This window comes from Haplochromis burtoni, unplaced genomic scaffold (assembly GCF_018398535.1).
Source record: "Haplochromis burtoni strain Fernald_Lab_line unplaced genomic scaffold, NCSU_Asbu1 Contig_127, whole genome shotgun sequence".
Classification (NCBI taxonomy): Eukaryota; Metazoa; Chordata; class Actinopteri; order Cichliformes; family Cichlidae; genus Haplochromis; species Haplochromis burtoni.
Genome location: NW_024582488.1, coordinates 740534 through 766582, shown reverse-complemented (window position 1 = coordinate 766582; position 26049 = coordinate 740534). Strand labels below are relative to the sequence as shown.

The following is a 26049-nucleotide window of genomic DNA, read 5'->3' as shown; positions in this document are numbered from 1 at the left end:
ACTGTCTTGTGCTGAATTTCCCAAGATGTCTTCTGGCAGAGCGCGATGCCGTGAGGCCAAACTCCCCTCTGACCCATCGTCTGATGCAGAAAGCTCTTGCACTTCAGGACTAGAGGTGCACAAACCAGTTCCCATACAAAAAAAACAACCATTGTGGGTTTAAAAGATTTAACTATCAAGAGCTTGGAGTGTTAAGAGAGTGGAAACCTTTCATGCAAATCTCATTGTAGTTCGCATTGAAGTTCTTTCTTACTATAGACTCCAAGTATTCAATAATTAATACACAGCTGTAAGCTAGTTTGACATGAAAAAATATGTAAAATTGAATTATTCAAATTTCTGCAATAACTTATGTGCAAAAAAATTTAATTTTATTCATTCCAAAAATTGTTAATTTTATTCCCCAAATAATTGTATTTCCATTTTTCTAATGAAAGCTTTTATTACTTATATTACATGACAGTGGTGGCGCTGTGCACTCTGAAGCTAGACTGAAAACAATGTTATTTTAAATGAACCTTCTCTCACTTTCTGTATTTAAACAAATAAACTAACATTTGCTTTTATAAATATTCTATATTGATTGTTTAGCTCATCAGAGCTTTAAATGATGATTAATATTACTGCCACTGGATCTTGACTTGTGATGCTCAGCAATAAACACCCCCCCCCCCAAACCCTGTTTAGCTGGTTTAATGCTGTTGTACATTTTATAAACCGTCTTAAGTCCTTTCATTTATTTAGTTACTGTACAGCTTGGTATGGTTTTTTACATTGTTGTAAAAAGATTTCCACTGGGCTAAATTGAGTAGCAGCTGTTGAACTGGTGCTACAAGGCTGAACCCCGACTGAAAGGTGGGAATGTGGTGATAATGCTGCTGAAATATATAAAAATGTGAGATTTAAAGAAAGAGAAAAATGTTTTTTTTGGGGAAAAATAGCATTTTGAAATTTCAAATACCTAAAATGTTATATTGAAATTGATGTAACATTTTAAAATGAGCTTCCTTTGATTAAAAAAAAATCAAAAATGTAACATTTATTTCTTTGATTAGAGTTTAAAAATAACTGATTTAATACTAAACACTTTGATCTATATGTATGTATCTATATCCATGTATGTAACATCAGCAATAGCCTGACAATGTCTATGATAAATGGTGTTGAAGAAATAATATACAAAAACCAATCTTTGGACTTTGAGCAAAATAAATTCGTCACAGTTGTGACTTATGAAACACTTGAAGTGTGTGGTGGTGCGCTATAAAAACAGCTACGAGGACAATGCTTTACCCACATTCTGCTCTCTGTCTCTCATGGACAGCTGAGGGTCTGTATCTGTTTGACCAACACAGGGTTGCAGAACAGATGGCCCACAGTGGCGAGTACGTACACTGCATATTGGCTGCATTCGCACAAAATCCAGTGTGACACCTTCTTGCCTGGTTGTGTGGAGGTGTGGCTACGCCTACCTTGACTTTAGGATCAGAAATTGTTTGATTTACTACTTCACTCTTTCTTTCCCGTTAGCTGAGTGAGGGAGGCGAGCAGTGTGTGAATGTTGTGTTTCCAGACCTTTAAAACACGACACATAATGACTTGCTTTATGTGAGCTGATGTTCATCGATAAACAGTAACATAAAATAATAAATGCATATGTTTTAACTCAATTCTATAAGCAAACTTTTCACATTTAAAGAGATGAAATCTTGACGTCAATGTTCAAAACCGGTTAATAATATATACACTTGGCATATAATTGACTGTAAATAATACATTAAAGTGCATCACACTTGTATACCTGTAGGCAACCACATGTTAAGAATATCACATGCCCGGATATTGCAGTAGTAGCTGTAGAAAAGATGTCCTTGAACATGTCAGAGAAGCTGAGTGGAGTACTGCAAGTTCCTTTCTTTCGTTTTCTTCCCCTCTGTCGTAGTACTCTCACAACACTGAGGTAATCTCATCTTGAATCTGAGAGATCAGGATCTGGGACAGCACAATTCCTGCAATCTAGAGGACAACAGCAGCCACTTCAGATCACAGAAGAGGCTCTCTGTAACTGTACGTTCTGTACCGAGCATCTCAAGGTCCCTTAGCAGGGTGCTGCAATGTGGCGCTGGGAAGAAAGGTTCCCAAATTAGTTGAGACTGACTCAAACGAGTCACTTAAAATAATTGCGTACTCACATTTGCACGCACCTGTCAAGCCGATCATAAGGTGTTCTTACAGAGAGGAACCAAACCATTGGGTTGCAAACACAGCTTTTAAACAGCAGTCTATAATTAACACTGTGGCTTGTTATGCAGACAAAGTAAGTGTCAGTAAGTGTTTTGAGAGGATATGCAAGACTTAAAAGAGAACTTCATCAGATTTACGGCACATCAAAGCATTAGAAAACTAATGCAATTGCTCTGTCGGGCCTTGTGGGTAATTTGTGCTTCTCTTCAGATTCACTGCAGAGCCTAGCGTACAGATGAGAATGAGACAAATCAGTTTAAACATCCTGTGCTAAAGCTACACCTTCTGCTAGATTGCCATTTAATATTAGCTGAAACATTTTAATAAGTAAACGGAGTAATTATTTAGAGGCAGCTCGTTATAAGTGCTAATTTGATTTCATGTTTGCCTAATGTGTATTGAATGGTTTTATTTAGTTATCAAGGCGTGTTTTCAGCATCATTGGTAGAGGGGCAAAACAAAATCATCCCCGTAACACATCCTGTCAGCATTTTGTAATTTAGGTGGTGTTGGTGTGAATACATTTCTCTTGACCCATTTGTTCAGGCTTTAAAAAATGTAGTTCATGATGGGAAATTTTAGCAGGTAAGTAGTATAAAGAACTGCCATTGCAATAGAAGGCGTCAGCATAGATGTTTGGTACATATTTATGGGACAACATGGGAGGGATTTAGAAGAGGAAGAAGAGCTTCAAGAGGAGGCCTGTCTATTTTCAGATTCTGGCATTTCAGATTCTCTAGATTTCCGTCTGCTGCAGCTGAAATGCTGGGGGATCGTGGTGCGTTGCACAGTGAGAATCAGGGAGTCGTCAGCATCTCTTAGACATATTACATTATCACACACACCCCTCTACCTCTGTTGCACATTAACCTGTACTCATTCTAGGATAGTGTAATAAATGAATAATGTGCAGTTAAAATTTTATTGTCCCAATGTGCCTAGTTATTGCTGTCTAGGTAGAACACACCATTCCAAGTCCCTTGAAGCACAGTGGCCTCACATTAACCCTACTCCTTATTGGTTTCCTCTAGAATCCAAGTTTTATCCTTTTTTTAAAAAATTTATTTATTTATTTTTTTACAAGGACGATATTGAACTTGTAAAAAAGGCCGTGGGAAGCTCTCAGATTGAGATTTGTATGAGAGTATAAAGTCTGCATGGCTCTGATTGCTGAAGTCAAGCTTGGACTGTTTTCGCAGCAACATCCAAAAACGCCAGTTTGAAGTTTGCCTTTGAGGGAGCGTCTCCAGTCAATATGTTGATTGCTACACACTGAATCCAGCAAACTTTCATTAATAGTTATATTGGCTTGTTTGTTTGTAGTCTTATTCAAGATGAAACTAGTCCTTTTGGCAAGTTACTAGTCCTGTGTTGCCTAATTACTACACTGGGTTACCTGAGGCAAGGCCAGACCCAAGGCGAGAGCTCCCACCAGCAGCAGATGAGACTCGATCCACATCACTGCCTTGTCTGCACAGCCTACTGGGTAGATCGACTTGTTTGCCTCCATGAAGTTTTGCGTTTGAACTCCAAAACCGCACATAGTGTTGATCACTGCCTGTAAGCCAGATGAACAAAAGCAAAGACAGACGAAACCCTGAGTGCATGATACATTGATAAGCACATAAACCTAAAGCACTCTAAATACGTTCAGATGTCGCTTTCATGCTGCTGGTTTCACATTGCTTGTTTTTACTTTGAATTGAAAGTAAATTGGAAATAATGAAAGAGTGACGTTTGTTGAGAGGAAAGAAAATAATGTGAGCAGTACAAGCAAAACCCACTGGCTCTGAAAAGAAAAGCTACCTAATCCCTGAGGGAACCATGCAGTTACAGGGTACTACCAGCAGGTCGCAGCACAGCAGCAGCTCTCAAACTGTTTAATTAATCGTTTTTAGTTGGTTTTAATGTTATTTTATTTTTACCCCATGTTGTAAAATGTTGCTGTGATCTGTTTTCAGAGTTGCATGATGTTTAATCAATAGTGTGATAGATGTTTTTTCCTCGGTGGTGGTTTTCAAGCTGTGCTGCTGCGTCTGTACAGAGATTTTTTTGCGTGTATTTGTGAATCCAAAGTTTGTGCTCATGCAGACATTTACATATATGCTGTTTGTATGACAGCATGGATCCTCATGCACGCAGATAGCTGTAGTGTTGATTCAGTAGTCTCAAAATATCATAAAACCTTCATGAAAGAAGACTTTGATTTGGAATCATCTGTGCAAATTTACTGTAAGGTTGATCATATCGGAATATGTTAAACATGTTTGTTTTTCTTTTTTCTTTAAGATGGAAATTGCCTGGCAGTGACTCATTCAGGTACTCAACCAATCAATTTGCAGATTCCTTTTAAGAGAAACTGGTTGGCCATTATGAGACCAGTTCTGTGCATGACAGCTAATCCTAAAGGAAAGGAAGGCAATACCAAAAACTGCTTTTACAAGCAGATGCAGACATGTTCTTGCCACCTCCCGACTGAGAGCCTCTTAGTTTGGACACACTTGCGTACATGTCAAAACAACGCAGGTTGTCACAGTCAGGCAGTGCTGGCTATAATTCAGCATCCACAGACCATTAGCTAAAGTATCGGGTATATTTTATAGATGATTTCAAATTTTCTTTGGGTCTCTCTTAATGCCAGCTTGTCAGTGGAAAGTCTTGAATCCCCATCATCAGCTGACAGTCTCACTTCTGTTGGATAAGACAGTCTGATGTCTTAACAGAGAAGCCTCACTTCTAATCGAATGAAACTGTCTGGAGACTCCAGGGACCCGTGGAAGTCCTATTCTCCAAGTTTAGAAGAAATAGAATAGCCTTTATTGTCATTGTACAGAGTACAACGAAATTGGAGTGCCACTCCCTTGGTGCAAGATAAATAATAAATATAAATGTAAAATATAAAAAGTACAATAAAATAATCGCAAGTACTCAAACAATAGTAAGTACGATATATGCAGGATAGCAGCATTGATATAATGGCAGTGACAGTATGGTATAGCTAAGCAGGTTCAGTTGTTTTTGTGCTTATTTACTACGGTGATAGCTCTGGGAAAGAAGCTATCCCTGAATCTGTTTGTCCTGGTTTTATGTGACCTGTACCGTCGGCCTGACGGTAATAGTTCAAACAGTTGGTTGCTGGGGTGAGAGTGGTCCTTGATGATATTGCCAGCTCTGCTGAGGTACCGAGAGTTTGCAGTGACCTCCAGGCTGGGCAGAGAGCAGCCAGTGATCTTCTGGGCTGTGTTGATGACCCTCTGCAGTACTTTCCTGTCCGCAGCTGAGCACCCTGCATACCATGTTGTTATGCCGTACGTTAGGATGCTCTCTATGGTGGCTCTGTAAAATGTCACCAGCAGCCTCTCCTCCAGGTTGTTCCTCCTGAGCACTCTCAGAAAGTGGAGACGCTGCTGGGCCTTTTTTAGTATTTGCAGTCCAGGAGAGGTCATCAGAGATTGCACGCCCAGAAACCTCATGGAGTGTACCCTCTCCACACAGTTCCCGTGAATGTAAAGTGGGGCCGGGTCTGCTCTGCCCTTCCTGAAGTCCAAGATAAGTTCTTTAGTTTTCGTGGTGTTCAGTTGGAGGTTGTTAACTGAACACCACTCAGTCAGTCTGTTGACCTCATCTCTGTAGTCCGACTCATCCCCCCTTGAGATGAGTCCAACCACTGTGGTGTCATCCGCGAACTTTATGATGGTGTTTGAGAGATGGGTAGGGGAGCAGTCGGATGTGTAGAGCGTAAACAGGAGGGGACTCAAAACACATCCTTGTGGAGACCCGGTGCTGAGTGTGATGGTGCTGGACCGGTGGGGGCCGAGTCTGACAGACTGTGGTCTATTTGTCAGGAAGTCCTTGATCCAGAGGCAGATGGGGGTGGAGAGTCCCAGGTGAGACAGTTTCTGGACCAGGATCTCCGGGATGATATGATTGAATGCTGAGCTGAAGTCCAGAAAGAGCATTCTCACATAGCTTCCTCGGTGCTCCGGGTGACTCAGCGCAGTGTGGAGCGCTATGGTGATAGCGTCCTCGGTGGATCGGTTTGTCCTGTAGGCAAATTGGTGGGGGTCCAGAGTGGGAGGCAGACCGGCCCTGATGTGCTAACAGACCAGTCTCTCAAAGCACTTCATCACTACAGGCGTACATGCATAGCTGCCATACTTTGTCTCCTGTTGAATACTGGCCACATACATATCTTGCATTCAGAGAGAGATGTGTGGAGGTGAATGTGAAATACACACGACTGGCGCACACTTGTGTCGACATGGCTGGGTAGCTTTACGTGTGTTATCCTTTATTGCCACAGTCTGTTCTACTCACCAAGCTCCTGCATAAGACCCTGCTGAGTCAAGATACAAGATTTTTTTTGTAACTTTAAATTTTCAGCAGTTTTATTTATTTTTCTCTGTTAATAAAGTGTTAAGAGCCTGTTTCATCATCATACAGCTGCTTGTTCTGTTCATGTCACAATCTTTCTGCCTTTCTTGTTTCTGTTTATCATAAATGTGAAGGAGGTTTGATTTGTCAGTTGCTTAATCAAGTGAATTCGGCATGACAGAGAAGATTTAAAACGCTGAACAAATTTGAAATGCTGACTGAAATTGTGAGGTCAACAATCTTAATAATACATCATCTTAAGATTATGAAAGTTTGTGTTAAGGTTTCTTTTAAGGCACGCTGTTAGTTTGTACATGTTGTGTATGTTAAGAGGCTAAACAGAGAAAGACTGACCTCCCCAGGAACAGGAGTACAGCAGGAATAAGGCACACCACAGCGCTCAGAGCTGGGGTTGTCATGTGTACAATTAAAGTAGAGGTTCCAAGACCAATCAGTGTAGTTGTTCCATCCACAACACTTGAACTGGGGGGAAAAAGAAAAATGAAGAGTGAAAAGTGAAATCGGGTGTATATTTAGAAACATAGTGTTGGTCTGTACTGGGCATCCTGCCAGTCAGGGCTTCTCCCGTGGGAAAACCCAAACTCATAAATGTGCCAGCATGTGCAGATGGAAGAGCAGTTTCACATGAGGTGACCCACAGAGAACAGGAACTGTAAGTTGCATGTAGCCTCCTGTGGAAACCCTCGCTAAGGCAAAAAAAACAAAACAAACTGCGGTTTCTTGCTTTAGTCTCAGATGCATCCAATAAACTATCTGTGATCAGTTTGAAGACTTCTACAGACAAAAGGAGCCACTCCGGCTCAGTGGAAATGGCCAATGAGAGCACCTCTTTTTGAATGTAATCCATCAGGTTCTGCAGATCCAGGTCATCCCTGTAGTGCACAATTGCTTTCTTTACAAACTTTCCCAAAGCATCCCGTGCCTAAGAGAGAGGAAAAGGCTGATTGAATACACAGAATAACAGCATGTTTTACAATAAACTATCTGCAGATGTCTTTGTTACTTGCCTGCTAAGGTGCTCATTGACACAACTGATCTCTCAGTTAATTACTCGGATTGTAAAGTACCTTTTTGTGAACCCTCTTTTGAACAGATGCAGTGAAAAATCCCCACGAAGCTTGAAATGATGAAGTCGAGGATAATTTCAGATCCAAGCTAAAACGGTTTCTGGGGAGCTGTCAGACACCTATTCATAGTTAATCAGGTGGCTTTGCTGTAGATTTGATCGACTTTTTGTGGGACTTTTCACCATTTGCATAAACGGTATTCATGTTCAACGTTGCATTGAACTTTTTTTTCCATAAAAGGCCACTTCAGTTTTTTCTGAAAATAAACAAATATTAACACATGGGTTTGGAGGCAACACAGCATCGTCCTGTTTACATTGTAAAGCGTCCCGCGGGATGCACGTAAACCAGGCGGCAGCAGAGCAGGAAGTACAGCATACAGAATAATAAAACCATTTGTGCCTGTGAGAACTATACATGAAGCGCATACCAAACACAAAGCACATATGCAGGTTCTACATTATAGTAGATAATTACTTGAACTTAGCCATTTGTTATTATAATGTGTCGATTTTCATCAGCTCCTCTCGAGCTGAATAAACAAAACCTAGATGATATATGAATACGTTATTTGACTGAGTTATCAGTAATGAGCATTTGAAACTGAACGAGGCTGATTCAGACGGTGAAATTTTGTCCTGCTTGTTACTTTAACTTTCATTGTCTATAAGATTATTTTCATTTTCAGAGTATTAACGAGGGCTTGCATTGTTAATATTTGTTTTTGCTATTCTTCCACCTTTTAAGACGCTGAGAACAAAGAGGGCCATGGTTATACAGGCTGAGTTCAGATGTAATATATGCTAATAGGAGCACTGTATGATAATGAGCCACTGAACTTTAAATTCTCATTAAAACAAACTTCTCTGAATGCTTTGCTAAAGGCTTTGCGAATTGTTCGCATTACAAACTACGTTAGAACAGGTTATGTTGATAAATACTGTGAGCACTGTCAAAATAGCCCAAAATGTTATCCTGAAGTAGTTTTGTTAATTTGTGTTAGGATTTTTACAATGTTCCTTACGCTCACCCTGTGCCTTCCCCTGTTTCTGTTCCCACGTGGTGCAGTTTGCTCGTGGGCTTTGGAGGCTACCGTCACAGTGTGTCATTAGCGGCAAAGTCTCCTTCAAGGGATCTGTTGAAATGGAACATTTGGTTCCACTTTGAAGTGCCGAAGCATTTGAATCATTTAGCGAGGAAGGATGCTGGGAGGGTTGTTAAACTACTCTGTTTAGCAGCAGGCAGTCTGAGTGCTGACAGAGAACACAAGGGAGAGGAGAGGTATCATCAGGCACCAGGATCCCCGCCACTGATGACAGCGAGTGCTGCCACTGCTGGCTGTTGTGTTTTTTATTCTCGGTGGAGCCCTAATGGGATGTTAGTGAAGGGGATAAGTGGAGGGGGATCCTTCTCATCCCTGTAGTCTCCAAACCAATCACTTGGGTCATATAAGTATAAGATATAGGCTGAGATATAGTACTGTAGTACATATGTACATTCATGCAGCCACAGACTAGATCACCTATGGTCACAAAAACAGACATTTTTAATGTATCTAGACCTGGAATTAAACTTATTATTAATGTATAATAAAAAACAATCGTTAAAATTCTTTTTTTGTTTTAAATTGTTCTAATTGTATCAATTAGAGAGGCAGGAGACAGGCTGCGAATGAGACTATTTAGTCAGGTTGACTTAATTCTGAAATCAATAAAAGCTGTGGTCTGTGGGAATAACTGCAAAACAAACGCATCAATGCAAAGACCAAACATGTCAGCGAGCTCAATAAAACTTTAACTCCAGTGGTCAAAGGTACTGGTACTGCTACTGGCACCATTATTTATTCATATACATAGAGAGGTAGTACGTTAAAGTTTATGAGTTTGCCTGGAAGCACACTCTTGCTTCTTTCCATTGTCCCCAGGTGCCAACAATTAGCTCACTGAACACAATGCTGTCGTTGCCGTTATTGCCACTAGCATTCAAAACTTTGCCACAATAAACCCAAATAGTTTTTATATCCAGTCACTTCAAATCACATTGTAATACAGAGAGAAAGTTCTCGCGTATTTTCTGTCAGTCTATAGAACAAGCCTGAGTCATTTGGAGGATTTATAGAGAGTGACACAAACACTGATTCTCACTGGAAGCTGGCGTATACGCCGTTCTGTTTCCTGTGTATGCGGCGCAGCACAGACATTAACAAGACATTTCCCCTGTGGGCTAAGCTGGCCCATCTGTGGGATCAGATGTCTGCCTTATTAAGTTGCATATACTGCAGTTTACAAATGTACAGAATGTCCAAAAGCCGGGAAATGACACCATAAATCAATAGTGCTCATTGTTATCACTGGAGCCTGAATGTGGCCTTAAATGGCCTCGTAGAATAACTGAGCCAGCGCACAGAACAGTCTGTAAAGATTCAGATACCTGATCGGAGTAAAAGAAGCCCAGAATCGCTATGGCCAGCTGGGTGAGGAAGACCAGTGTGAGGCTGAAGGAGAACTAGGGAGTAAAGACAAAAATATTAAAAGGCTGTGACTAATATCATCTTAAAGGACAGATTAGTTGTTACACATAAGATGTGAGACTTGGCTTTGGATTAGATGGAAGCAAAACACTGTGCCAGTATTTGTAATGTGTCTGTGAGGTCTATTACTGTCTTGAGGAGGCGAATGTTCTCTCTGAGAGCTCCGATACAGCCACAGAAAGTGATGAAGAACATGACCACCCCCACCACGATTAAGATGACAGCCGGGTCGATCAGGAACGTGTCCCTCACCGTGTCTGGCAGAAAGACGGGAAAACAGCCTCTGTTTGTTTCCAACCCCAATACCTGATTTTGATTTAAATAATTCCATCATGTACCTTGTTTCCCTGTCTTTGCAGCATCCCTTCCTACGCTAGCAGCTAATGATCTATTGTGGGGTTGTGCACAATGAACACAGGTAAAAAAATTTTGGTTGTCTCTCAACTATATATATATATCTCTCATAGTAATTACAACATTAAAGACACCAGGTAAAATGAAGGCGAAAGCCTGACACACATTTGCTTTGTGCCAGGAAAGCTAAACAGTTTACGATCCCAAGGAGAGTGCCACCTCATTCCTGCACCTCTTTTATGAGGGACGGTTTATCGCTGGTCTTTAATTCACTTTGGAGTTTAGGAGGTGTGAGCGAAAAGTGTCGTCTTGCGTACCTGTGGCCTTCTGGACTTTAGCATACACACCAATTGCAACAATCAACAGGGAGAAAACCTGGAAAAAAAGGAGATGATTTTATTATTACCAGCAATTTTTATTTATTTTTCACCAGCAAAGAAAGCAAGTAATTCTCCTCTATCGCGTTTGCTGTCTGTCCTTCGTATTCTGCTTGGGAAATTAAACACCAGATACTTCTAAGCTGGTAATTAATTAGCAATAGCAAAGCCCAGAAAATGCAGTGTGTTTGTAATTTATCCAGGTTGAGTCTTTATTTGGATGTTTGAAAAGTTGTTGAAAGGAAACATGTTCCTTCCAGGGTGCCGCCTCGGACTTTTGTTTGCAGGACAGGTGTGATTAGATTAGTGATGATAAGCTTTTTCCTCAGGTGCTGAGTAGGCAGAGCACCCGTTGCCATGGTAACTGCATCACTAGTTTATGTGTTGGCGGTAAACGGACAGATGGATATCAACAGGGAAAAAAAATAATAACATATGGACCTCTGTTTAATGTGGAACCTCGCAACAGAAATCAGACTCAGTCCGCCTGTGACTGCGATGGAAATCCTCCAGAACTGAAAAATGCTCTCTCCAGTTTTTATCAGGATTTATAGAACTGCGAGAAGAACTCGACCTTGGTTAGAGAATTGTTTTTATTATCCACCCTAACGTCACTTAGTTCTTGACTGTGATGTGTGTGCGTGCGCTTCTTTTAAACAGTGTTACCCGAACGTGTTGTGAACTGCTGAAGAGGTGAGTTCACCCAAATAGAATCGACGTATTAAAGGAGCCAAGTGAGTGGAAAACAGGTGGAATTAACGCTTCCCGTTGATTGCATTGTCAACATTAATTTCCCTTCTCTCTGTGATTGCTTTTCTCACCTTGAATAACAATCTGTGCGGTCCTGGCTTCCATTTCCAGCCTCCGAATTCACAGACATTCTCCTGATTACTAATTTGTGCGTGTTTGCTTTTGTGTATAAAGGATGCATTTTGTTCAGCCTTTATAAACACAGATTTGTTTCCGTCTCAGAAGCCTGTATTGGATCTCTAGAGGTGTAATTTTCCTTGAAAGAGGTATAATTTTTCCTTGGCCAGCCTTCATGCCAAACCGGTGTTTTGTGCTCTGGAGATGTAAATTATTGCATGACAGGATATGGTACTACTTTTTGAATCAATAATCTACCTTGACAAGAGAAAAGCTGCCAAAACACAAAACGTGGATAGCGCCTATTTTCTTTGGAAGTACCATTGTACATTTTTAAGGGGTATTTTCTGACGTGTAGGAGTGTGCGCACCTGCAGCTCCTTTTGTCAGTTTTCCACTGACTGTGCCTTTTGTGAATGAGGGTGGCATTTGCAACAGGAGACACACTTACACAGTGAATGTATTCCAGCTCTGTTTTTCAGGCTTTTCAAAGGGATGAATCAGACTTCTCCCAGAGGATTTTGTGTGGAGGTGAAAGCCAGCTCAACTGAGCCACGGGGACGGGGGGACAAAGGCCTGATGGATTAGGGCTGCAGTGTTCGCTCCTGAGCCCATGTCTGATAAACAAAGTCAACACGGGCTGGGGTATGAGGCTGCTGCGGGTGCAGTTATTGCTGATTGGCTCTAAACACAGTAGGAGCACAGTACAGTGTTTGCCCCCCTGCTGTTTTTGTGGAGGATTGGATGAACAGGGATGTAATGGAGGTGTAGGGAGTTAGCAGAGTTAGAGATGTGATCTGTGTGCTCGACTTGTAATGTGCTGGGAAAGTAAGTGAGCCAAACAGCTCTATTTTAATAGTGTGTGTTTTTGTGCGAAAGCAACTGCTCATGGAGGACGCGGTGCTTTAATGGCTGCTTCAGTGTATCCGCTGTACCTTTCTATCATTCTATCATTTCCCAGTTGTCTTGTTGTCTTTTTGTTACACTAACAGCCACAGTAGAGGAGCGTGTATAATGTAAGACTTACAAAAAACGCATAATGATTATGTCATATCAGCAGTGCATGCATGCCTGACATCTGTTAGAAAATAAGCGATTTAGGGCACCTGTCCTTGAATACGGGAGAAATGGAAGGTGTGATGGTGTGAGCGACTGACAGGGGCTGAATTGTGACTGGGTCAGATCATCTCCTGAGCTAGTGAGCAAAAAACATATAAGCATCCATTAACATCAGCGTGCTCACACATTTATGCAGTTATGTATCCACTATACTGCCTGAAATGTAACAGTTTATCTACCATTAAGAATATCGTTCAAATATATCAACCAATTTATTTTCTGTTTCACCAACACATCGAGCACATCAACGACTCGTCCACCAGGTCACCAAAGAACCTGGGACAACATCTAAAGAACTGCAGGCCTCACCTGTCTCAGCTAAAGTCAGTGCTCACGATTCAACAATAAGAAAGAAACTGATGTCGAAAATGGCATCTATGGGAGAGTTACAAGGCGAAAACACTGCTGACCGAAAAGAACACAGAGGCTCAAATTTGCCAAAAAAACCCAAACAGTAACATGTTGATGATCCCAAAGACTTTTGGGAAAATATACTGAAGACTGACAAGAAAAAAGTTAAACTTGGTGGAATGTTTGGCTTAAAACAAACACAACATTTCATACAAATAGTAATATGATTGTCTGGGAGCCTGTAAACGTCCATCCATCAGCTCATGCCCTGAAGTTTAAGGACACTTGGGCAATCCAGCAGGACAATGATCCAAACACACCAGCGAGTACACCTCTGAATGGCTCAAAAAAGCAAAACAAACTGAAGGTTTCGAGTGGCCTATTCAAAGTCCGAACTCAGATCAGGTTGAGATACTTTGGCGTGACCTTCAACAAGGCCATTCATGCTTGAAAACCCTCCAATGAGACTTCATTAAAACTATTCTGCAAACAAGAGTGGGCCAGAATTTTTCCACAGCGATGCGAAAGACTAAATACCAGTCATCACAAACGCTTGATTGCAGTTCTTGCTGCCAAGAGTGACACAACCACTTATTAGGTTGAGGGGGCAATTACTTTTTCACACAGCACCGGGTAGGATTGGATAGCTTTTCTTTCCTTCCTTGATAAACGAAAGCATCATTTACGAAACTGCATTCATTTGGACAATCTTTGTAATATTAAAATTTGTTACATGAGCTGAAATTTATAAATGAGACAAATGAGAAACCGGGAAGGGCAAATACTTTTTCACAGCACTGTAACTGTGGACTCTGCATTTGTGCAACCATACTGTGAAATGATGCAGCAGTTATTACATTCAGAAACAGCTTCCAAGTAGAATTCATTTACAGAGTACTAGTGTGCTTACATGGTGTTTTATGGTTTAGTATGAGTCAGTACTCGATTTATTTGTTACGAATGCATTGCTGCAGTGATGTATACAGGCAATCAAAGTTCTCATGTGTAACTGTACTAAACGTGAAATAGGTAGCAGCATGGAGGCTGGGTGCTCCTGCTGTTTTTAACTCCCGATAATAGCTGAATTTCTTTTCTCCATTTATTATTTATATACTTTTTGGTTTTTCTTTGTAGCAGATCTGTCTTCTTTGAAAGCTCTCTGATTGCTGGTGATTTGCATTCTCCAAAATATTTAGAGTATATTGTCTGCCGGGACGGCACAACACTTTTATCGTTGCAACTCTACTCACCCAAAATAAGAAGCTGAAGAAGAAGAGAAAGTATCTGATCCACGGGTTGACAAAGGAGAATGTCTCAGCTCGGTCCAGATTCAGTTTCCGGTCCATTATTTATTGAGGTGTAAAGCTACAGCGAGTTTCACTTGTAAACAGTCCCCAGTTCCTGCCCCACCCAGCAGATCTGCAGGCGCCATGTGAATCTGTGAGAAGCGGGTGGGTTGCAAGCTGTGCTGGTGTTGGGGTGGCTTAAAAAAAAGGGGGGCATGGATTTGTGACGCCGCCTCACCGTGCTGGTGAGACCCAGAACTGTCCATGTAGGCTGATGGGTCAGATTGCACAAAAAATATCTCTAGCTGACAGCAGCTGAATGGCCTACAAGCTGCCTTTAGTTTACCCCTGTGCATTCTGTCTCCTCTCGCCATTATGTCAAAGGGCCTAGATTCCACATCGCACAAACGCAGTGCACTCGTCTTTCTGTATTAATGTTTATTGCTTGTGAAAGTTTCATGTTCTAGTCTGCAGATTACAGATTCAGATTACTGTTCCAGTGAATAAAGCAGAAGGACGGTTGACAGAGGCTGGACAATGACATTTTTGAGAGGAGGAACATCTAATGTAGTTACATGACATTGCCTTTTGCTGTGATGTCTCCAGTGTGCTTTAGATTGAATCTGCCAAACTTTGAGTAAATAACATTCAAACCAATAAAGAAGTTAAAAAGAAAGAAAGAAGTCAAGCCACAAACTCTGTGAAGAGATATAGATTGAAAGACTAAAGCTGATTATTGACTGGTGATGAAGGATCATCTGTCAGAATGACCGGAAGCACAAAAACGTAACTATAAAGTTAATGTGTTACATCATCACTGGACACCAGATCCCTCAGTAACTCAGTGACTTGCCAGAGACTCGTATTTAATGAGTTTCACCTTTTTTTTCTAGATTGAATACAAATCAGATTTTAGTTGAACAGAACCTTAACTGGGAGGAGGTTGCACTCTGTAATTATGCAACATTTTTACTTTACCTTTGGTAGTGCTAATGGAATCTATGGATTCCAACTGGGAGTGATATGAAAAGAGAGATGATACAGATGGGTGATACCATAGTGATGTCCTGAGCTGTGCAGACACCTCGAGCTTTGTTTGAACACAGAAATTAGAAGTATGGTGGATCTTCCTGTGATTGGCTCCAATCAATATATTAGAGTTTTTGGTAAGATGGCACTATGCTCTGAAAATTGTGTCATGAATCATCACATTTTTTTTGTATGTGACATGCCATCACCATACACTTACACCTCATTAGCAGGGTTGGACCCTTTTTGCCTTCAGAACGGCCTCAAATCTTTGTGGAATGGATTCAGAAAATTGCTGGAAACATTCCTCAGATTTTGGTTGCAGCAATTTCGCATCACACAGTTGCTGAATCACTCCACCACATCCTGGAGGTACATGGGGCAAACCCTTATGTCACCACTGATACAAGGTAAACTAGATCAGTGTTTCCCAAACTTTTGGAGCCACAGCACCTACTTCACATTAGAACAATCACACAGCACACCACCAAACAAAAATGTCACAAAAAGCACATTGATAAGTTTTTCCCGCACAGCAGGCATAGTGGAGTTGGCTCGGTTTGTCCCCAGTATACCTTTTTTGCTTTCTTCTGGCATTTCATCTGGGTCGGAATTTTCCCCAGGGCCTGGGTCAGAGTGACTACTTTTATTTTTCAAATATTTATGTATTGCTATGTAATTTCTTCTTCGTCTTCTTCTGTTTTACTGGCAGTTGGCAACCCATTTAATGTAATCGATAGATAATGTAATTGTTCTGCCCATTACTCACACCGATCGCCTGGAGTACTAATCAGGTGGAACCAGGTAATCTTCCACGGCACACCTGGTCATTTCTCGTGGCACAGTGGTTGGAAACACTGGGCTAGATTGATGTCATCATGTAGTTCATGCCAAATTCGGACATTCTCATCCAGACTCATTAAACCAGGCAACTTTTTTCTGTTGCCCAGTTTGGGTGAACCCATGTGAGCCTCAGCTTGACTTGAGTTGCAACCGGTGTGGTCTTCTGTTGGTGTAGTCCATCTGCTCCAAGGGTTTATGTGCTGTGCTTTCAGAGATGAACTTTTCCATAGCCTGCTTGTAACAAGTGGTTATTTGACTTCCTTTCCTGTTGCCTTCCTCTTAGCTTGAAGTAGTCTAGCTACGCTCACTGGATATTTTCTCTTTCTCAGACCATCTTTGCAAACTCTGAAGGTGGTTGTGTGGGAAAATCCCACAAGATCAACGGTTTCTGAAATACTCAGACAAGCTGTCTTAAAAGCAAAGTCACTTAAATCACCTTTCTTCCCCATTTTGATTCACGGTTTGAACTTGACATGTTAATGTATTCATCTGTAACATAATGGCCAATAAAAACCAAACATCTTGTAATGTTTACACTAATTTTGCTTCATCTGTAATCGTAAAAAATAGTCTGTAATGCTAATCCTAGCTAAGCAAAGCTAGCCAGTTGCTGGCTATGGCTTCATATTTATAGCACAGATAGAAAGTGGTGTCGTCCTCCTTCCATGAACTCAGACAAAATACAGCGATTTGACCAATTTTGCTTTATTAATGGAATTTGTGTCATTATAATAATAAAATGTAACTATTTTCAGCCAAGACATTCACAACCAGCAGCAGGTTAAATTTGCGAACTACCCACTCAAGGTTTTTTTTCTTATTGGTACTATTTTCTTCAGTGTAGAAAATAACTAGATATCACAGCTGTATGCTTCTTTGCAGCATCCCAGTTGCTTCCACTTCTGACTTAAAAGCACACAAACACAGTAAATGGGACTATCTGAAGAGCACTATAAGGTCAAGACCTTACATTATTGTAGAAAGCAACAAAACAAATCCCCTATTGAGCACCAGTGGAGAAGACAAACTCTCTTGTATCTGCAAGAAACCTCTAACAGTACCATACTTAGGCTGGGTGGCAATCCGTTTGGCTGAGAGGAAACGGGGAACGATAGATATTCTGAGCACTTGCTGGCTGCTTTTCTGTTATTGCATCCCAAAATATACCCCATACTGGTGGTGGCATAGTGTGTGGTTGTGGAGGTCAGATCATATGATACAACACTCATAACTCTGCTTCATGGCAAAATACCAATTAGATAACCTGGAGCTGACCTACTGAAAAACAATAGGGTCCAGGTGTGTGAAAACAATGAGATGGCATGGCTGTGTTGTGTTGAACTCTGAATAAAACAACCAACGTACCTGCATAGTTTTGACATCTTTAGATGGTTGAAAACCCTTAAATGAGAGCATGTGTCTAAAATTCCACCTGCTACTGCAGATCTATTAAGCACAGTGGAGGTTTAAAAGAACAAATAATAGGAAGCAACAGTAACCCTGCAGCAGTATGAGCCATGCTGTTTTTGCATGTGATGTTTAAAAGATGACAAGCATACCCCACGAAACAAGACCGTGTGAGAACAAGCAGTACCAGAAACAACCTGCAGATCACCTCCACTGCAGGTTAACAAGTTCAGCAGTCCTGTGTGGGGACAAATTAAACAGCCTCATTGAAACAAAAGCCTTCCAAATTCAGGTTAATGAAATGAGTTGTGCTGTGGATGAGGTGGGAAATAAAAAATAAAAGTATCCGTGATTGATTCTTTTCACTTTATTTCAGTACGTTATTCATACAAAATAATCTGTACAAAGGCTAAAATAGGTCATAATTATTATTATTTTGCATAGAAGGAACAGTGATGGAAAAACAAAAAGCCCGGGTGGAATGGCACAATAAACTCCACTCACTATCGCACACAGGCCCCATAACAATTAGGTTAAAAGGAGGGGATCAAGCTGCACACAAAAATACTGAGCTTTTCACTCCGTGCTGTTGAAGCGTGAGACAAATTGGCAATGGTTCCCACTTTCATCATCTTCACTTTGTTCTTTAGAAAAAGAACCTCTTCTTGACTGGCTCACCACCATTAGCTCATCTCAGCATCTTTAGGACAACAGTCCCTCAGGTTTTGTTATGCTTTTTTTTTAAAAAGAGCCCATTTTCAGACAGGGATTGTATACACAGAACACTTCATGTATCATGGGATCTGCTGACGCCACTTCACTTTGCTCTTCATGCCGAGTCTTCCACTCCACCCCCCAAACCCCACAAACAAATTCTGAATCAAATCTAATTGACGGCAACATAAAAAGGGAATCCGAAGCATCAAGTCATTAGACAAGAAAGGCAATAAGCGTACTGTACCGAGAGATTTTTTCTGACACTCTTTCCTTTATTTAAAAAATAGTTGATTTAGCGAGTAAAGAGAAAGTAGTGCACCAGCTAGTATAGATATTCAGAGTGCTTTCACGTGTAGCAGAAAACTCCACAGGACAAGGCTGGCAGGTATCAGATAGTGCCACCCAGCAGAACACAACATCAAACACACCATTTCTAGAGCATACATTTCCACTGCTCACATATTCAGCTTCAGCACAGGGGAAGGATTAGGAGCAGATTACAGAAATAATATGTCGAAGGTGGCAAAAAATGATTCTGACACACACACAAAACGAAAGGAAACAACAACAAAAAACAGTTTTTATGTTCAGAATTTTTCACAGCAGACGAAACCCAATTACTGCATGTGCATCCTTCCTTCACCATTTCCGTGGCTTACTGGGAGTGCTTCCTTGGATGAGACGGAATATTTTATACTCCTTAAAAAAAATCAATTAAAAAAAAAAGAAATCATGTTTTACTAAAAGATGAAAATGCAGTCAAAAATATATGAGGACTGTACTGACACAAACACAAATTTACTGAACATTTACACCGCTCTCGTGCTTGAAGAGAAAACAGAGGCAGGAAATCTGGCAGACATAAAAAGTGGATAACATACAGTACAAGTGTCTGTAAATGAGCATAAAAAAGGGCACGGGCTGTCAGAAAACCAGCCTGTTGATGTGAATGTTAGGCGAAGTGGCAGAGGTATAACAGTAAGTTACATCACTTGTAAAATGGGCATATTTACAGTGAGCTGATACACTGGAGCGAGATGAACTCTGTTGTACAGTCGTCTAACAGTTCATGCTCTAAGAGTACAGAATGGGTCCTGCACTGGCAGTTTGAAGAGATACTGCAGATTATAGCTGCGCGTCCTAATTCAATTTAATTTGATCCTAATACAAAGAAGCACAACGACAAAAGCGCAGTATGTCTTTTGTGGACTTTGCCTGATACTATATGCCAGATTTTCCTTCTATTTGTTCTACGTTAATTGCTTTAACCGCCTGCATCGCTGAAACACAGAAAAGGCATTTTTGCATGTTGTAGAGGAACACTGCAAAGACTAATCCTCTAGGAAAAAATGCTTAATGATGTCATGTACTCAAAGTGAACTACAAATGGGGGGAAAGCCAATAAAAACAGAACCTACAACAAGAAAATCAACAGCATATTGTATAAAAACAAACATTTAAACAGCAGAAAAGTGTACAAAACGAACATAATTAAACAGCCCCCCTTGTTAAAATGGCATTCATCCCCGCATATTACAAACACAATGTAACATTGACATAATCATGGAAAATGGGGTAAGGATTTTACACAGAGAAGAAAATGTCGCCCCAGTCAGATCAGCCGAGAGCAAACAGCGTCCGCAGGCTGAGGCTCTGACCTCCCAACGGATTTGCTTTATTCCCACTATTCTGCAATCTTGTATTTCTGTTACATGTGCGGCTATCTCGGGTTTCCTTTGAACCTTCTTTTTTTGCAGTAAGGATACAGCACAGCCTCATTTGCCAAACTGTTTTGAGCTATTCCTCCGCTAACCCGTCTCGGGTACCTTACGAGTGCTTTAAGGTGTCCAAACCACATTGCCAGTTACTGAATAGCGCCAGGTGTCTGCAGAGTGAGGCAGTAAGTAAGGGATGTGTTGAGTTTGTGGAGGCAGCCGAGCAGAGGAAACGCGATCGCTCGTGCCTGCACTGTACATCAGCAGCTGTCATGTTTCCCCCATGGACACAACAGGAAGAGTTGGAGCATATGGGGGCAGACAGTGTATCACAGCCAGCAGGGTCACTGCACAAAACAGCACAAATTTGTTGCTTCCTGTTGCAAGAATTCCCCTTTCTCTTCCTAAAACTCTCCCTTAAATTAAGAAATCATCAGACTAATTTTTCCTAAAATGCCAACAATGACTTCAGGAGATACTCTGAAGCATCTCACATCAAGGGGGCACGTGAGTAAATGAGTGGCTTATTTTCTTTGTTAGTTCAGGTAGCAGGAATAGACAGTACTTCATTGATGCGTCATTCAAAGCAATAAATTTAATTGCAGCTATAATGTAGGAAACAATTTAGAACGCAACCACTTGTAAAAGTTTAATTGGCAGCTTCCCTGGTAGCCAAGCTCAGCTCTACTGGTTACACATGAGCAGGCGATATAGGCTATAAATGGGAGACTTGACTTAACTAGGTGGTAAAACACAATCCTAAATTCCTGTCGTGCAAGTACAGTACTCTGCATCATAAAGATTCCACAATTCCAAGTTTATATGAGCTTTTACTGTGTTCTGAAAGAGTTGCTACTGAATTGAAGTCCAACCAACTTGCAGGAATCTACAAACTGAATCGGCTTGAATGGATGAGATGAAGAGAAACAGGGCATAGTGGCAAACATGACAATACAGGTCAACGCTTCAGTAACAGAAATTCAAAATAAAGATGGTAAAGACGCAACTGTGGTAAAATATCAGCTTAAATAGACCATTTCTTTAAAATCTTCCCTCTGTAGTAAAAACCTTTGTGCAAAACAATCTGCTAACATTCTGTTACAAATGTTTTGTAATTATTGGCCGGCTTATTTACTGCTATTTTTTTGTTCTTGATTAAAATATAGCAATCTTCCCACATCTCTAATTGCACTTGCTTTGGAAAGCACTATGTCACAACTGAATACAACCTTATGATTCCAAAAGCTACAGTGATCCTTTGACAGTAAGCGAGGTCTTTATTCCACCGTTTCTTTGGAGATTTTGAAGCCTAGAGCGGACACACCGGAGGGCATTTTTTGAAGTCGCCACAGCAGATGGAATATTTTCAGTCTTCAGGAGGAAGGCTGGCACTCTGGCCCCCTGCAGAGAATGTAGATGTAAACAGACATAAACTGATGTGTCCTACAGGGCATGTTGCCATACATATCAGTCTGAGCTTTGATCTGGCAACACTCTCACACTCCCATCTCGCCCCACCTCTGGTTGCTGCGAGAAAATGAAGCCTACGTAAAATTGAAGGGGGTTGCAAACCGGAGGTGTAAACGTGTGATGAGCAGGAATGTCAGCAGAAGCACTGGATGGAGCATGAAACTCATTGCTGCCTGACACGAAGAAAGAAAATTAGAGTGAAAAAGAAAAGATAGAGGCAGGGTTGAGTTGCAAGCCGCCGAGAGAAAGCACGAGGAGTGCGGTGTGAATGGATGAGATCTTCAGTACAGAAAGGCTAGAGCCACCTCTGTTAACGCTATTGATAGCCGAAACGAGACAGCGTGTCTGCTCGGTTTTTGCTCCATCCTGCCCTTGATTCTAAGTCTTTCTCAGTGGGTTTTTTCTCCTCTGCAGCTTGAACTGTGTGATAAAATGCATGCGTGTACACAACCCAGTCTGCTTTCTCAAACGGGGGACTTTATCACCTAGATCTCTACAGCTGACAGTGCTGCTGGAGCCCTAATAAACAGCCATTTTACATCATTTATATTGTCTAACAGGGAACGGGTATGCTGCTGCGTGGCAGCACAAAATGCATGTGCGCGAGTTTGTTCGCAGACAAATGTTTGGTGTAAAATGAATCCACCGATGACTCCTCGTGCTTACACGATGCTCCTCCATGAAGCTCATTTCACCTAAACCTCTGCATCCTTACGTGCCTTTGCCCGTCTGCAGCAATGTTACCTCAAAACCAATCCCACACACATACCCACACACACATTGCACCGATCTGTTCGACACTTACATTCCACAGGATGATATACTTACAAAAGCAAATCCAACAAGAAAACAATACGTTTAAAATAAAAATAATAACAACGGTCATTTCATTGATAAATCAGTGAAGTAGAAAACTAGCATGCCATGTTGGATCTTTTTCATTTACAAGGGGAAAAAAAACAGGGATAGAATTTAATAAGCATGAAGAAAAAAAACTCCACATGAGGTGGAGGGTTTTGTCACTTTCGTGGGTTTTTTCGCCCTGTGGGGCTGTTTGGGCATTTGTAAAGTCTTCATTGTCTCAATGTCTGTCTTTCCCTCCAGCAATTGGTTAGTTCAAGCCAAAGAAGAACAGAAAAAGCCAAAAAACAAGTGTACTCAAGAGAAGGGACAACATATGGGATTCTCTTCCTTGCCAAAAGTAGGTGCCTCTTCTCTTCCAGTTGTGTTACTCTTTGGCAAAATGAATGGTGAGAGGAGACAGCAGGACAGAGCAGCTGGAATCTGTACAGACGATCTGAGAAGGGGGAAAAGGATGCTCTAAAGAGGGAAAGCATGGATGTATGTTTGAATCAGAGTCTTTATCCCATCAAGCACTGGGGCTCCTCTCCATTTGGTGCTTGTCCCAAGGCTAAGCGTCATACTTCTTTCCCGTTCTGTGAATGTGGTGGAACAATGTCATGGAGAATGCCATGCCCAGGAGCTGTGGAGGAAAACAAGGAGATCGTGAACACATGCTCGTGTCTGTCTATAGTATCTATTTATGTGTAATATATGTGCAGGTGTGTCCGTGTGGTCAATTTATGTTGATGCCTTGGGCTGCGTTTCTGATGCACAATGAATCGTGTGCTGAATCACGAACACATTTTAGTTCAGTTTCTTTTTCTCAGATGGCCTTCAAATGGAAGCTCTGGAATCTTTGTGATGGCAAAATGTACAGCGTGTGCAAGCATTAAGCCAGTGAAGTAAATTGAGATGCCATTGAATCAAAGTAGCCAGCTATGTCTTTGAAGTTTCCATTACCGCTGATACTTCCACATCAAACACAGTCGCAAGGCTGATCCTAAAACCATTATCTGGCAAAGTTGTGATGACAGGGAAACTGAAAAATACTGAATGCTGCATAGTTTTTAATAAAAAAGGAAATGTGGACTCCACTGGGGATCCCTATGGTCTGTGATTAGCTGGGGAAAGCTGCTGATTCGCTTTTGGTTTCACTCAAAACCTAATTCGCAGAACGGCTTCAGAGAAAATGCCACCTTAAACTGGTGTCAATCAAAAAAAAAAGTGCCATTTTAGGTAAACATCCAGCTGAGACGGAGTTAGGACAGATGAAAAAGTGCTTCAGAGCCAACCCAATTATTTACATCTGAGCTCATCTGTCTCTGACAGAAAGTTTCTGCTGTCTGCTTCATTCAGTCTAAGAGACAGGATGACAGTTGCTCCTGAAGGATGCTTTAAAGCTCAATCACAGATTCCTGCTTAAAATGTGGAAATATTTCTGGGATTTCTGAAGCATTGTGGATAAACACACTCCGCACTATAAGGAGCACTTAAAATCCTTTAATTTTATCAAAAATCAACAGTGTGCTTTATAATCCGGTGTGCCTTATGTATCAGAATCAGAATACTTTATTGATCCCTACGGGAAATTATTTAATTCTGGTTGTGCTTACTGATCTCGAACCAATTTTATGCGGTACACGGTGCTCAAAAATCTGTCAAAAATGTTTCAGTACGACTTTGGTAAGCTATGAAGCCGCGCAGCTTGATGGATTGTTGGAGCATTATGGCTGCTGTAGTCAGGAGCCTCGCGGACTCGGTGTAATCTGGGTCCAAAAATCTGTCAGCTTCAGGTCCCAAAGTCAAACGACACTGCAGCATCACTGAGAGTTAAAAACTGTCTAAATTCTTTCATCTTTAATAAAATGATCAGTGTTGCTGCTTTACCAGGTGTAACAATTAAGTTTAACATCCAGGCATCCATGAAAACAGAATTTATTACATTTAACAGAGTTAGAAGTTAGCAGGAAGTTAGCTCGCTAGCTTCCACCTAAACATGATATAGCATGTTCTGACTGAGAGATTTCTGAAAAAATTCAAACGTACAGCTCTGCTATCACTTCCAACATAAATGAAGACAGAAAACTAAACAGCAGTGACGTTTGTAGGGTTACTGAAGTTGGGCTAGCTGGTATATAATGATGTGCTACGTGATCGCTAGTGACACAGCTATGTTAGCATAGCATAAACACAGTGAAGCTAACTTTTTTTACACTCGATAAAAGTTAACGTGAGAGTTCCCGATGGTTAGGACAAATGCAATCACATGGCAGGATGCTGTAAACGGACCAAACTTCAGTCAGGAGAACAACTGAGATAATCCATCCACAATACGAGGTTAGTCATTAATATACTGCAACAACATGGGAATAGAGCAGCTGCCAGAGAATTCAACATTAATGAATCAATGTACAGAAGTGGAGGAAGCAAGAAGAATGAGTTTAATAAAGTTTGATTTATCTGACTGCTTTGTTTCGCTTAATGTGCCTTATGGTCCGAAAAATACGGTACTATTTTGACTTTTGTTATTTACAGCATGTTTCTGGTCCCAAATCATTAAAAAACAAAAACAAAATAACATTATGGGACATTAGCTTTATTTATGATGCTCTTCATTGTCACGTCTGCAAATATTTCCCAACTTTACCTCTGGTTTGGCCTGAATCAGAGGAGGACGTGTGTGCGCCCAGAAGCCTCAGTGTTCTGCACATGCCTGATGTGCGTTTGGAGGAGAATGTGAAATTTAACAAATTCTTCAGAGCATAGTGTGGTCATATATAATGCACACATTTCTCTGATGTGACTGTGCAAGAGCTACCCCTCCCTGAGGACATTATTACGTGCAGAATCATACAAAACTCAACAGGGAGATTTGCCTTCCTTGGTGAGGACACCTTGCTCTGAATGAACCATGAATTCATGCATTAGCAAAGTGAAGCCTTGTCCTGCGTGCACGCAGTCACAGACATATCAGGCTAGGCAGAAAGAAAATATTGAAAAACAAGTCTTCACAGCATCAAAAATAAAATCAAGGGCACGGACATACAAAATGAACTGTACATCTGAGAAATCTGTGTCAAATATCATCATCTATGTGAAATGTAAATATTGTACCGAAAAGGTTTCATGGGCCGAGATATTAAAATATTCTGCACGTGTCATGCACCTTGGCAGCAGAAGAAGTCAAAAGGATTGGAGAGTAAGGTGCAGTCAGAGATGTCGGGTGTTGTAGATTAAACAGACTTAGGAAAAAAGGTGCACCAGACAGCTATTGCCACAGAGGATGATTCAGGAAAAAGACCAGATCTCTGCTGGATCTTATAGTGAATTTACAAAGTCAAGGGAGTGTGAAAACATTCTCTCAAGAAGGTGCAAATTGAAGCAAAGACCCCTGACAGTAGGGCAAAATCTCATATCCCGATATAAGAATTCTATC

At 41.1% G+C, this 26049-nt stretch overlaps 3 protein-coding genes across 8 annotated transcripts in view; 1 reads left to right on the top strand and 2 right to left on the bottom strand.

The window, feature by feature from the left end:
- The window catches only part of ttc38 (tetratricopeptide repeat domain 38), a 70585-nt gene that overhangs the window by 11875 nt on the left and 32661 nt on the right, over positions 1-26049 (top strand). Inside the window, exon 14 of one of the 2 annotated variants that reach the window (XM_005930350.3) lies at positions 26-5246. The exons of the other annotated variant lie outside the window; for it this stretch is intronic. Within the exon in view, the coding sequence (XP_005930412.1) occupies positions 26-113 (88 nt within the window). The 3' untranslated portion in view covers positions 114-5246. Of the gene's footprint in view, positions 1-25; positions 5247-26049 lie in introns of those variants that run through there. 2 annotated transcript variants of the gene reach the window in all.
- tspan33b (tetraspanin 33b) lies at positions 1886-14907 on the bottom strand. 2 transcript variants are annotated; one of them, XM_005930349.3, is made up of 8 exons: positions 14554-14788; positions 10908-10965; positions 10366-10493; positions 10137-10211; positions 7466-7561; positions 6973-7101; positions 3641-3802; positions 1886-2016 (listed from the first exon to the last, which is right to left on the bottom strand). In XM_005930349.3, the coding sequence occupies exons 1-8, from the start codon at positions 14647-14649 to the stop codon at positions 1948-1950; spliced, it is 813 nt and encodes a 270-aa protein (XP_005930411.1). In that variant the 5' UTR covers positions 14650-14788; the 3' UTR covers positions 1886-1947. The 2 variants fall into 2 exon arrangements, with proteins under 2 accessions (XP_005930411.1, XP_042080015.1); XM_042224081.1 differs by lacking the exons at positions 1886-2016; positions 3641-3802 and having other exon boundaries at positions 7006-7561; positions 14554-14907.
- tspan9a (tetraspanin 9a) overlaps positions 18221-26049 on the bottom strand; it is a 192921-nt gene continuing 185092 nt past the window's right edge. For 2 of the 4 annotated variants that reach the window (XM_042224079.1, XM_005930347.2), the window contains one exon: positions 18221-23253. In XM_042224079.1, coding sequence (XP_042080013.1) covers positions 23182-23253 — 72 coding nt within the window. In that variant the 3' untranslated portion in view covers positions 18221-23181. The remainder of the gene's footprint in view (positions 23254-26049) is intronic. The other 2 variants (XM_005930348.2, XM_042224080.1) reach the window with 1 other exon arrangement.

Excerpts from the sequence above, each read along its gene's own strand:
- tspan33b (XM_042224081.1), bottom strand. The coding sequence starts at position 14,649 with ATGGACCGGAAACTGAATCTGGACCGAGCTGAGACATTCTCCTTTGTC. Across the intron at positions 10,966-14,553 it reads TCTTCAGCTTCTTATTTTGG|GTTTTCTCCCTGTTGATTGT; the intron begins GTGAGTAGAGTT and ends CTTTTTTTCCAG. Across the intron at positions 7,562-10,136 it reads GCTTCTTTTACTCCGATCAG|GCACGGGATGCTTTGGGAAA; the intron begins GTATCTGAATCT and ends CCTCTCTCTTAG.